The following is a 14170-nucleotide window of genomic DNA, read 5'->3' on the forward strand; positions in this document are numbered from 1 at the left end:
GAAGCTTTCCTTATGAAAAAAGCTTTCTGCAGGCAAATGCCTGGATCATATTAGTTAGTGCCTCACCATAATATATTCCACAATTACACTTGGTACATTTTTCTCAGCAGAAGTCCAATATTGCCAAGATAAAATTGTTCTTTAATATTGCTGAATTTACATAATTCGTTAGCTAAATCTTATATCTTTGTAGCAAATGCTGAAAAATTAAAACAAAGATATTTCAGCATAGAAGCTGATTGCATACTCAAGATCCTTACACATTTCTGAGAATTTCAAAATCTGAATCCATGTGACCTTGTTCTTACAATAGGAACTCAAGGGCTAGAACTCAATACCTCAGCTTTCTCACTTTAGGAGAACAGCTTTCCTTTCTTGGAGAAAGAAACCAACCAGCCAAATCCACAAATATAACTCCATAAACAGTATCTCATGTGACTATAAAATATAGAAATAATGAGTTTAATCCACAAGAGGAAATCTGAGAGCAGTTGAGTAACGCTTTAGTATACACAACTGCTGTAGGCATGGGCACCCTAAGTTAGGGCTTCCAGAGGTGAATTCATCTTTCTCCTCCCTATTGGTCTGCAAGGAAAAATCATTTTTAAAGAGTTTTTCATCCCAGCAGCTCTATGTTGTGCACAAAGTACCACAACAGCAAATTACATCACTGCCATTATTTCAGTAGGCGATTTCATTTAAAATAGAAAGTGATGTGTTACCAGTTTCCTTACTTTTCCCAATACACAGAGGAATTAGAGAAGCTGGAGCAGGAGAGATTGGCGCTGGAAGCTACCATTAAAGAAAACGATTCTGAAGAAGGAAAAAGTGGCATCTGTGGATTCTTCAGAAAAGCCAACACACTCAGTATCTCAAAACATGAAACAAAAAGGGGTAAGTTACAAAATGACAGCTACTGCCTGACACTTCAATGCATCACAGTTGCACCAACATGCAAAACAGACTGACTCCAAGGTAAAAACTCCCAAGCCGTGCAGAAGCCCCTGGAACGGGGCATGTCCTGTGCAAACCTGACTTGGCGGCCACAACCACGTAATGCAAAATAGGGAGCATACTCTGCCGCTAGGACATGCTACCTCATATAACACAACTAACTTCTTTTCCCCTCTCATTTGCGAAATTAGTTTCTTGGCTCAGCTTATGTTGAATTCTATTTGTCAAAAAAAAGCACATGGTTATTAAAACTTGATGAATACAGAAAAGGTTTTCTGTAATAGGATGTTTTCAGATTTTAAACAGAGGCCTTTTTTCTTCTTCTCTTTAAAGAAAACAGGAACATATGCACAAGATTCAGGGAACAAGTAAACTCACTTTACTCAACATACACACACACAAACTCAGTACCTAGCTGCAAAACAGGTAAAAATAGCATTCCAAAAAAATCCTGCTCTATATTTGAAGCATAATTTTATAAAAATGGTGGTAACAGTACTGAAAGTACATACACGGCATGCTGTCAGATGACTAATTAACACATAAATGTATAGGTGATTAAATAGAAATTACACTTCAGATATAGTAAAATGATACAGAAATATAGACAGAATTAAAGGACTCATTTCACAATTGTTAGCCTGTAATGATAATGACCCACCTGAAGCCATGCTTCTGTGCAAATGAGTATTTTCAGAATATTCACCTGCAGAGACTATTACATCCGACTATGCATGCAGCTCCCACAGGAATCAAGAGGATCTACAGAGTGAAAATATAAAATGTCATTATTCTTTACTTAGCAGACTTCAGCTCATTTTTCAGGCTTCAGTAGAATATATTTTTATAACAGATACCACAAGAATGCACACCCTTGTTTCAACTACCCTTTTTGATTCAGTTCAGGAAGACATAAAGGAAATATGTATTACACACTTTGGCTCTATATACAAGATAGATTTTGTTAATAAATATCCCTGCCTCTCCATTTTGCTCACACATTCATCCTCCCCAGAGCTGTTGCATCTTCCAACATAGATGCTACAATGGTAGAGGAAAGCCCTGCTTCAGAACTGCCCTGTCCACACTCTAGAAATACAGAAAAACCAAAGCAAGCATTTTCAGAACCTAGCAGATCAGAGTCAAATCTCTAAAGAAGCCTGTCTGCTCTATTTCAAGTACTGCTCCAACACTGTTTCTTTGAAATCATTGAAAGAGAAGCAGTAATAAAGCCACAGGCTTCAAAAGGTGGAATGGGAGAAGATACTGTTAGCACATAAGCAAGACTGTACCTTTTAAAGCCAGCCAAGCAAACAGCAAGAATCAAGGCTTATTTTCAAATAACAACCCTCTGAAGAATAGGGAAGTTGCCATACATGTTTATGTCTTCTGCCTTCCAGTCTTAGCTTCACCTGTGCTCTCACTGCACCCAATTAGCTCTCTTTGTCCACCACTGCTGTGCATTTCCAGGAGCTCTGTATTTCACAAGACAGCTGAGCTTCTAAATGATGCAAAATGATGCCACTTACTTCTAAAAATCTATCAGATATTTCCCTACTGCTTTTTAAGGCCCCAGTGAATTTTAGATTAACTAAAAAGAACAAGTAATCGGTAACCCTTTTCACAATGTTATAAACCAGTGACAAATTATTATTCAGGCTTTGGCTTTAGTGCGTATTGATATATTAAAAGTCCATAGCTCTGCACTGTAATTTGTTTTAGATTTAAAGTGCAGAAATTATGTCAGAAACAGTTAATTTTCCTGAAGCTTTCTCTCCACTTGGCTCCCTAAAGCTACTTGTTGCCTCACTTGTCAGAAATTCTTCCACATTTTTTCCTTTCTCATTCCAGAGAGCACCATTAACACAACACAGTCAATGCATGTGGGTGAATTCAATCAGAAGCTGCTTGAAGCCAGCACTCAATTTAAAAAGAAGCAAGGGAAAGGTACAATTGACATTTGGTGGCTGTTCGATGATGGAGGTAAGGAATTTGAGTAAGAACTGCAGGGAGAGAGATTTCTCTGTTACCAAACACAAAAACAGGTTTGGGAACTTGCACGGAACTGTTTTCTTTTAAGATTACACAGTCAATTTTCTGTCTAGCATAAATGTTTGAAGATTAACTTATGTCCAACACTGCCAAAGCGAAGGATGGAACTTTTTAATACACAATGCACTGATTTGATCTTCCTCCCATTTTACATGTTTTTCTAGGTCTAACAATCCTAATTCCTTACATTCTAACTATCAGGAAGAAGTGGAAAAATTGCAAATTAAGAATCTTCACTGGAGGAAAAGTCAACAGGATTGAAGAAGAAAAACTAGTGTAAATATATTTGTTTCACTATTTAAAGAGTTTGATTGATGCTGAATATAATACGTATACAGTAGGAAACCGGGAATTTCTCAGCACAACACGTTTGCTGTACTGTGGGCAGCATGAAAAAAAAAAAAAGAAAAAAGATGTACTTGATAGAAAGGTGTTGAGCTAGCACAGCCCTCGAGGCTCAGTATAAATTGTGATTACCAAAAGAAATTCACACCCAGTCATTTTTCCCATTAATAGCTCATATTCCCTTCTGCAAGAGCAGCAGTCTGCACTCTGTAAAGAGAATATAATGAGTTTTATTGGATTTACTTGAGACTGTCCAGTTAACTGTAAGTGAAACTGCACACAAAGCTTCTCATATGCAAATACCACAGACAGATAGCTCACATAAATGTGATCAACCATGGCAAAATGCAAAGAAGTTAAAGAGCAAGTTAATCAACTTTAAGACCAAGTTGATTTGACTTAGATTGCTTAAAAAAATCTAGGTTTCATAATCATCCTTTGCCTTCAAGCAAATGAAAGGTAGTAATATAAACTTATCATCATCACCACTGCATATAGGATCTTTCCTTCCAAAGCACTTTGCACACTAGAGGCACAGATATTTCACCGCCGGTGGAAGCAGGCCAATTTGGGATGGAAGTCAGCAACCACTTAAAGAGCAGGAGCAGCGAGTTAACAGCATAGCCAACCAAAACTCCAGTGGAAAACAAACAAGATTTTTGCAAGGACAAGAGTTAGAATTTAGCCAGCATCACTAGGATTACAGCACAGTGCCTTGGAAAGACAGCTGCCACAGGGATGCTCCTGTAAGCTTTTGCTTTCATCTAAAGCAAACTTTACTCAATTATCCTTCTGTCAGTTGCAATAATTACCCAAAAGTTCAAGTACTTCTGTAGAAGATATTTCCAAGTGTTTTTACAAACTATTCTTATTGTTGCATAAAAAAAAGCCTTACAGCTGCTTTATGAGCTGCAGGGAAAGCGTTCTCCTCTCCCTGTCCAGAGTCTGCCTGAGCATGGCTGTTCAAGACCACTGTATTTTGAATATCTTTCCTTTATAATTCAAGCCTTTGAACATACTGAAAGTACCATTTTTCCCCAAAACATATACACCCTTCCCTCTTCTCTGTTATTAATTTCCATTTTTTGTGATTTTCATCGATCATCAGCTAAATGAATTATACTACAGCAATCACATCACATCAATCCAGTTCTGTAATCAGAAACTGAAACACTAAAGCATTTCAAGTAATTTGTCATATAGTTAAAGATAATGAGAAAACTGCATTTGATATCTTAACTCACTTGAGTGCTCTTTGATGCAAGGCACTCAGAAATACAGCGATAAAATGTTGTCTCTTTTGTTTTCAGGATGGCTTCACTTCTAAGCAAATTCAGAATAAAATTCGCTGATATTAATATCATTTGTGATATCAATATAAAGCCTAACAAAGAGAGGTAAGAAACGTCACTAAAATCCATTATTCAGCAGCCAGCCCTTATCAGTACCTTGCTCCTTTTATGTTGAGCATAAATAAAAACCCCTCACAAAACACATCAAAGAATAACACTGTCACTTTATTGCAATCATTTTTTAAGTACCTGGAGCGCAAAAAAATGAACCTTTTAACAATCACAGCTCAAAGATTCAAAACTATAGGCAGACTTTTTCTTTATAATGATGACTTAATTTTAATAGAAACTAATTAGACACCATACTTATGAGTCACTAAATTTAACAGGCATTTTATGATGGCTTTTCTTATCTATTTAGGTTGCAAGAGACTTCTCTTTATCATTATTCAGTTGCAGCTGTCTTGTAAACTCACCATCTCTGCCACCTCAGCCTTTACCATGAATGCATAAACTTGACATTTTTCTGCCCAAACATAAGTATACTTTTCCTTTCCCCTGAGGACAATATTATAATACTCCCCTATCACTCAAATATAATGAAGGTTCAATGTTTTTAAAAATTGACTTATCTACAGAATTAATGCTCTTAGGCAGAGGTTAGGAAGCTGGTAAAATCGTGCTCAAGAAGCTCCACCTCCAACTGTATTAGCTACAAAAAAAAATAATCAAGTCCTCACTTTTTAAAGCATATCTCTGTAGAAATTGCCTGTTTCTTCTGCTTTATGTAGACAAAAGCTTATAGCAGGTTGCTCAGGGAATAACTGAATCCTAACTCATTCCACAATATTCTCATGGTCCTAAAGATCCTCTGAAAATGTCCTCACCTTTCTATGCCCCCTTCCCTCCCACCCCTTACTCCCCTCGTTAGGTCCAAAGCTATTCCATAGTCAAAGGGCTCCCATTCTCCACTCAAAGCCTTTTCTTTGAGTTCAGGTGCAGGCTCAGGTTAGTCTCTTAATCCTTCCGTGTCCTGTTCCTCCACGCATGCGTAACTTTGCAAAAACAGTATTGGATTCACCAGTGTTTCTGCAGCACATTGGAGACTCTGATTTTGGAAATTCAATTAAAGATTTTATTACTAGATACCTGAAGTCACTTATTAGTGCCTTCTTGATTTCTGCAGAATGTTATTCTTTTTTCCAGTGCTATGGAGTGATTTTACACCAAAAAAAAAAGCCATCAAAAAGGAATTCATATCTGGCACTAACATAAAAACCAACCACACTTGCTGCATCAGCACTATCTGAACAGAACAAGTGAATATCGCGCCAGACTTGCTACACTACCGTATCTCTTTCCCAGCTGGCATCCTATTTATTTTACTAATAATAAGGATTATCAATATTTTGCATACCGAAACAGACACTAAGGATGTTGACGAATTCTCTGGCAAGTTAGCAGCAGCAACATTAATGCAGCGTGCCAGTCTTCAACCCATCTCTTGACTTGCTGGTCATTTAAAAGAAGTCCAACCTGTGCCCAGCCTCCCATTTCACTTCACCGTGAGGCCTGTCAGTACCAAGTACTCATAGAAATACGCTTACACCAATATAAAAGAAACTCCCTGAGGTCTCTGTGGGATGACAGAAACTTCCAAGAGAGGGGTAAGCAGGGAAATACAGAAGGATGATAAGTTTCTCCAGATGATGACAGTCTAAAGCTTCGAGAAACAAAGTGAAATTTAGAGAAAAGAAATGCGTGGAAAAATTGGGAAATGAAGACAAATCTGAGACCTCATATGGAAAAAACCTGGAGTATTTCCTTTAGTCCCTTGTCACAGGAGATTTGTATCACCTGCTTCTCCATTTCATTAACATCGTACCAGTAAAACTGTTATCAGTGAGGTGATTGCTCCAGCTAATGCTAAAACAATAAAAGTTCAGTATTTATGAGACCAGTATTCATTGCCAATGTTAGTAAACAAACTACTGCAGTTAGAATTACCACAGAACGCATTTCAGTATTTTTGCTACAGCCAAGAAAATCCAGAAAACTCTCTGCAACTATAATAGGACAAATGCAGTGTTTAATTATCCTCCCATAACCTTTTAACATCCTAAAATAACTCCAATGTATTGAAACGGCACAGACAGAACTTGAGGCACAACGTAGCTAAGAATAGTTAAGGATTTTGCATGTTTTTCAGCTACAATTTTAGTCAGTGGGCCCTGCCACACACAGTATCTGTGAAATAAGTCAGTGAGTTCATACCCTGCAGCAAGGCCTCCTTTGTAATTCCTATTTCAGCTGGAAATTCTTTGAAGAGATGATTGAACCGTATCGCCTCCATGAAAGCTGCAAAGATATAACAACTGCTGAGAAATTAAAGAGAGAGACTCCATGGAAAATTACAGACGGAGAGCTGGAAGCATTCAAGGAGAAGGTAAAATCTCGCCTATTTTTTTTTTTACATCTGTACCTTTTCTCACACTCCAGATGTTTGAAGTGATTAGTAAGAAAACGTGAAATATCAGACACAGAATTAGAAACATGACATATACAAACCTCTATTTGATATTTACAAATTGGATTTCTATTGTAAACACTGCAGAAGCGCATTACAATTGCATTATTCAGCAGTCTGTAAGACCTCAGCACGTTTACACAGTATTTTCCAGGCTGACAAGAAGCTCTGCCCACACCAGAGCCGGATAGATGAAAACCACCTCTGAACTAGAAGCCACACAGTACTGCGCTGAGCCTGAGCTAGTGACATCGGCTAAGAGGTTTATTAAACGGCTACACATTTTACAGCTTGAACCTCTAAAAGAGTGCAGTTTCAAACATTCACCATTTTGGAGAAACTTAGAACTGAACCCAGCCCTACAACTGGCTCCAGGACTTTTTCCAAAGGCAAGATTTAATACAGCTTCATACCTCAATGGAAGACTGAAGATGAAACGTGCCTGCAACACTGGAGCTCTCCCGCAGCTCAGAGGCACTCTAAGGCTGGTGTTGGCCGATCCACTGGGTGAATTAAAGCCTGGGCTGCTCTTTAATTTTGTCAGAACATACCTTCTTAGCAATGAACTGCAGGCTTCATCAGGTCAGTGCCAAAAGGCACTTGCAAACTCTTACACCCTTAAGAGACAAGTTCTCCTGCAACTCACAGAGAATTGATCTGGCTCCTGTTGGATTAACCTGAGTGCACTGAGAGTTTAGTTATCTCCTCTTTATGGCACTGGTAACTTCTTCAGCAGAGCAAGGATTGTGAGTCTGAGCTCAGAGCTGCTAAAGGTCACAGCCTGACATATTAACATAAGCTGAAATCAATGGTGATTTAAGATAACACACTATACTAGTGACTGCAGCACCTGGGAAGCAGATCAACTGCTCACTGTATTACCCTTTTCATAGATTTGATAACCAGCATAAAGTTATGATAGTCAGCTGTGGGCAGAAAACATTTGAAGTACTTTCAACATAAACCATCCAAACTTGGGAGTTGGAGCACTTAGAAGGTCTCAGTATATAAGACAATAGGACTATAATCCCAGATACACACATTTCTGTGTGGAACCTGTGAGGATACAACAGGGAAAAAAAAACCAAACATGATTAAGATTGGTCTTGTCTATGTCACTGAGCTATCAAGACAAAAACCCATAAGTTGAAAACAGTTGGCAACATAAAAATATAAAATCCATCTATAAAATAAGAACAGCAACAAGAAGTTTAGTTTATACACCTGAAAATACATGCCCCTTATCCTCAGAAGTAAGGCAGTTCTGGGAATTTTACAGAGGACATTAGAACACATTTAATATTCAAGAGAGAGAAACCTGGCAGCACAGATAAAGGGTTATATTATAAGATGACTCTCATGAGATAACAACTTGCTAAATTATGAGGATTCTTACCTATATAACATGCATAAAAGAACAGCAAAATTTCTGTCGGGAAGGAAAATTTAAGGTCTGAATGGAGAAAAACCAGCTTTTTACCTTCTCTAGGGAGAGAGAGAGAATAATTTATAAGACCATTTAAGATAAATCTATCCCCCACACTGCAATCTCCCTATACACAAACCTGCCCTGGTCTCTTGTTCCCTGTGACTTGTACTACGTTATAAAAACTTTGAGGGTCTGAGCCTGACCATAAAGTAATCTTGGCTGAATCTCAAAGCAACAGCCATTTAAGTAATTTGGTAACATCTGTACAAACACAAAATACATAAAAGCAGCTAAGTTCTACTCCAGAGTTCTGGTTTTTTGTTGAAGAGGTGAATCCCTGGCAAGGTGCTCATTTGCATAGTGACATTCAGCCCTATTGGCATGGCAGCAAGATGCTTATAAAATAGATGAATTAATACACTAACTGTCATCAACCGCGTAAAAGAGGCTCTGTGCAGTTCCTATACTCCATAGCCAAAGAAATACCGCAAAACTATGTCAGAGCCAGCTCTGGTACTATGTCAGCCCAAAAATAATCCCCATCCCCAGGAAACCTGAGCACAGCGGCAAACAAGTCAGTCCCCCATGTAACTACACTGACCACGAAGCACAGCTTATCCTCACATTGTGCCCTCTCTATCACTCTGGACCACAGAGCACACTCAGCTTTCAGTGCTGCCAAAGCAACAGCAGAAAATCCTGGAGGCAGTGAGCAGTGTAGAAGTCCATAAGGCACCAAAACTGAGGAGCACTGACCTATTTTTTCCTTTTCCCTGTATTTTCTTTCAGAGTTACCGCCAAGTCCGTCTCAATGAACTCTTACAAGAGCATTCAAGAGCAGCCAACATCATTGTCCTGTGAGTTTCAAGATTATGATTCTAATTAGAGAACAATCTAATGTGTAAAGGTATTCCGGACTGAAGCAACAGGAACACTTGCATTCATTTATTGGATATTAGGAAAAACTTCTTCACTGCAAGGGTTGTCAGGCACTGAAACAGGCTGCCCAGGGAAGTGCTGGAGTCACCATCCCCAGAGGTATTTAAAGATGTGTAGGTGAGGTGCTTTGGGACATGACTTAGCAGAGGGCTTGCCTGTGTTAGGTTCCTGGTTGGACTGGATGATCTTAAAGGTCTTTTCCAACTGAAACAATTCTACAAACGAGGGTAAAACCAATCTGTTAAGTACCTTTTGAAGGACTTGCATCTGGACTGACGGTTCTCTAGGACTACAGTGGATAAGAATTTTTCCCAGTAGTTCTTCAAAGCTTAAAGCAAAGTTCTACTGTTGAAAATGTATCAGAAATCTAATCTGCACATCCAAATCTACACGTTGAATGTTACAACTGCTCACTTACCTGCAGAAAATAAACATTTTCCTTTCTTTTCTCTAGCTACTAACAACTCAAGGATTATTTTGGTTTGCATATAATAAATGGAGTTGTTAATCAGGCCAAGTTCTACCTGGAACTATGTAAAACTGGATAAGGATGATGCAATTGCCTAAGGAAAAAGAGGCCACCCATAAAATTATAGAAAAAAAAACTTGCCATTTTCAGAATCAATTTTTAGTTAGAGACAATTTTTATATGCAGCTTTGATAAGCTAGTATTTATGATGAGTAGACAAACCTCTTTAGCTCTATTAACTCACTTTAAAAAAAAAAACAAACACAAATGGTGATCAGGTAATGTTTACCATAAATTGACCCATACTTTAAAACTCCTCTCTCACTGTAATTAGATCAGAAAATAAGCATAACTATGCATGTACTGAATCATTATATTTTTTTAAAATCATGTTATGTGTGGGTTTTATGACTCTGGAAATGCTTCTTTAGCAGCTTAAGGTTACAATCACAAGCAGTCCATGGCCAGTACACTTGGCTATGCTAATGGCACTAACCAAGTGAGCAAGAATTTGCAAGATTAAGGCCTAATAGTAGCTTTGCTCTTCATAAGATTAAAACAAACACGTAGTCTAATTATGAACAGTCAGAGTTGATGCTTCTACTTAATATTTAGTGGGATGTATGTTATCACGGCTACATCTTCATAATGTTTTTTTTTTTTCCCCCTCTCTCTCTCTCTCTGTTTAAACAGGAGCCTCCCAGTGGCAAGAAAAGGAGTAGTGTCTGATTACCTGTATATGGCTTGGCTAGAAATTCTCTCCAAGAACCTTCCTCCAGTCTTAATGGTCAGGGGCAACCACAAAAATGTACTGACTTTTTATTCTTAGAAAAACATCAGTGCCTGGAATATCCATTGCTTGATTTCAACACCTATATTCTTAATTGCAATGATTACTAAAGACTCACTCATCTAACACAGATCTAAAACTTAACTAATTGACAGAAAAAAAACTTAAAAAATCCAGAGCAACATAGTGAAGAATTAGACAAAAAAACTGTAAGTGGTTCCTGCTGGTGTTACACCCCAGTACAGGCAACATAGGGAAAATAAATCTCACACACGACAGCAAATATTTTTGAACACGGAAAGAATAAATTCCACTAATTTTATAAGGTATTGAAAATGCTTTTGAGAGGTGGCATCCCTGCCCAAAACAGGGAGGTTGGACTGGATGATCTCTAAGGTCCCTTCCAGCCTAGGACATTCCAAGATTTATCCTAGAAAGCCAAAATTAAAAGCTATCACACAAAATGCACTTAATCTATAAACAAATACTTTCAGATTGCACTGTCATAGTCGCTAATAGGCACACAGAAGGATTACAATGAAACGCACCTACTGCCGAGAAAAAAAAAACCACCTATGTGGCATCTATCAGATCAAAGTCATAAACTGATATAATGCAAGTAGAATACCTGTAATGCTGTTTAATTACAATATTGCCAAATTAAGACCTATGACTAGAGCAGGTACTTTTACCTAAATTGTTCTGCTAATTTACATTAGTTCAAATGCTTCTAATTAAGTGACAAAGCATATATAAAAATACGGAATCTATATGACAAGGCTTGATAATGAATTTTCAAGCTCTGACATGGAATGGAATGTATGATTGCAATAATTAATTGTGTTACATAAATTTCACAAAGAAATTAGTGAAATACTAAATATTCTGAAAATTTTTGCTATGAATGTTAGGGATAATACAACCCAACATTATACTTTGGGACATTAGTAACAGTGATTTCTGCGATCAGAAAATAACCAAAAACTCCATTAGCCAAATGCCTTATTTTTTGATTTATATAAAATATTTATCTTTAGACTTTGTAAATAATACTCATTATACACTGACTTAAAATAAAGGAAATCCATTAAACTGTGTAATTTTTCTATTCTGCAACATTATAGAATTTTATAATTTCAGTAAAAGCATCTTGTCTTTTTAATGAGGAAAATTATATCCTATATGCAAGCATCATTTAATGTAAAGACCATTAAGGAATGCAGCTAATTTAAGTACTGTAGTTCTGCAACTCCTTTGCAGAGCTCAACTGAAGTTTAAGCCCCAGGAAAGGCAGGGGACCTTGAATTCCACTCTTTATTTTAAAGCAGGTCTCAGCTGCCATTTTTGCTTGAGTTACTGGAATTTAACTTGCAGAGGGTCTAGCACTCCATCTTGAAAAACGACAAATAGTTGATACTCCTGTTTTTCCAAGTTCAACAGCAGCAATTCAGCAGAACATGGTAATGTAGCCAAATAATCCATGTTTTATCTTCCCCATCTATTAAAGGCAGGATATGAAATATTGATAGTTTCTCATAACGTTCTTCCTTCCCTCCTTCTTACACATTTACAATCGGGTTGAAGGATCATTTTGCAGTTTACCTGCATGACACAGATATACATGTTTCCTAGATACGCCAGGCTTACTGCACAGCTCTGAGCAAACCAAACCTCATACTCTGCACCTGAAAAACAGGGATATTACTCTCATCCTTTGCCGTGATGTTTGCAACAATCCAGGAACTCGTTACATGCAGTCAAGGCCTTCCACCTTTGTAAAACGGCAACAGCCACCATCCCTTTGGCCTCATTTCAGGCGCCAAACAGGTATAGCCTGCATCCAGAACCCAGGCGCTCAATGCAAAGAGAAAGAGCTTTTCTGGAGGCTTCAGCTAGGCCTTCTGTAAGTGCGTGCCTTATCACAGTCTATGGAAGGACCTGGGGGAATTACACACCTGCATTAAGCACTTCAGTTATGTACCAGTGAAGACTGTTTCCTAAATATTCCCAAGTATTGTAATTTTCAGTCTACATGGGACATCAGCTCACACTGATTCTCACTGCACTGCTCTCACACGAACACATCCCTGTGGGCGTTGCAACAACAAATCCCAAGAGGTGTGTTTCTAAATGAATAGCCATCAAAAAACTAAGTACAACCACACGCATCTCTGTAAAACTCCTTGCTCAGACTACAGTGATTAGTTACCTGTATCTACAAAACAGCGTTACCAGATTTATAATGAGCAGCACAAACTCAAGACACAATACTGCTTAGCTGCCCAAAAGTGTTATTTCCACAAATTCAGATGTAATTTCAACCCAGCAGTTTCCTAAGAGCTTCTATTTCTTGTTCCTCACCACGATTTCCGAAGCATGTGCACGATCAGTTTGGACAGCATACTAATTATGGACTCTTAAATTGCAAGTTTGACTGCAAAACTTTGTTAGTCTACCCATTTTCTTTCCCCCTCTGTAACAGACGCTTCCTCTTTTATATAAATTATGCATAAAACAACTGCTGAACTCTAATCACTGTGTTAGCAACTGAATTCTAATTACAAATTTGGCATCTCTAGAAAAAAATATGGCTCTAAAGCTGTCTAGCACATTGTGAGCTTCTATCACACTACCAGCTCTGCAGGTTTATATAATCTAAGGTTGATTCGATCAGCCACAACAAATGCAAACATAGATAAGTTGACTAGGGACATCGAAGTGTGAAAATACTGTTGCAATGAAGAAAAGCAAGTAATACTTTGAGTCTTCTCCAAAATCCAGGCATCCTGCGCAGCTAAACTGGTGCCTAAGGGCCTGTTAACCTGATCCACCACTGCTCCTCTCACCTTTCCCTCTTCATGTCAGTGGAGCTCCCGGAGGTATTTAAAAAAAGCATTTAATCATCATTCAGAGAATTAATTCCCTTAAATCGTTTTAGAACCACTGGCAAATTGCCCAACTCCATCACATACCCCTAAGGCATAGTGCTTAGGAATGGTAATAGGTGTCCCCACTCAGAAGGGGCATTCTTCCAAAAGGCTTTTCACCAAATTTCTAGTCCCCGACAAAGACTAGTTGGGGAGGGGTTGTTTGTTTGGTTATTTTCGTTCAGCAACCAAATAGTACAAGTAGAAAAGCTACCGAAAAGGCATCACATTCTGAAGATAAATAGCTGCAACTGCTCAAACCACACTGTCATACTTCGCACCAGAAGCAGTTCTCCTCTTCATCATTATAATCACAAAGTACAAAGCTCCAGCCGCTTGCATAGTAAATTTCAACAGTCTTAAACCTCTGCAGTTTTCCTGACATCTTTGAAAACTCCCAGCAAAAGCTTTCCTGGACAGGCAAAATATGACAGGCTACCTTTCAT

At 38.2% G+C, this 14170-nt stretch overlaps 1 protein-coding gene across 2 annotated transcripts in view; it reads left to right on the top strand.

The window, feature by feature from the left end:
- The window catches only part of SLC12A1 (solute carrier family 12 (sodium/potassium/chloride transporter), member 1), a 45376-nt gene extending 34540 nt beyond the window's left edge, over positions 1 to 10836 (top strand). For both annotated transcript variants that reach the window (XM_009876021.1, XM_009876022.1), the window contains exons 20-26: positions 751 to 894; positions 2806 to 2937; positions 3171 to 3282; positions 4662 to 4748; positions 6954 to 7089; positions 9389 to 9456; positions 10701 to 10836. In XM_009876021.1, the coding sequence (XP_009874323.1) occupies positions 751 to 894; positions 2806 to 2937; positions 3171 to 3282; positions 4662 to 4748; positions 6954 to 7089; positions 9389 to 9456; positions 10701 to 10836 (815 nt within the window). The remainder of the gene's footprint in view (positions 1 to 750; positions 895 to 2805; positions 2938 to 3170; positions 3283 to 4661; positions 4749 to 6953; positions 7090 to 9388; positions 9457 to 10700) is intronic.
- The last annotated feature ends 3334 nt before the right edge of the window (positions 10837 to 14170 follow it).

This window comes from Apaloderma vittatum, unplaced genomic scaffold (genome assembly GCF_000703405.1).
Source record: "Apaloderma vittatum isolate BGI_N311 unplaced genomic scaffold, ASM70340v1 scaffold18819, whole genome shotgun sequence".
In the NCBI taxonomy this organism is placed as follows: Eukaryota; Metazoa; Chordata; class Aves; order Trogoniformes; family Trogonidae; genus Apaloderma; species Apaloderma vittatum.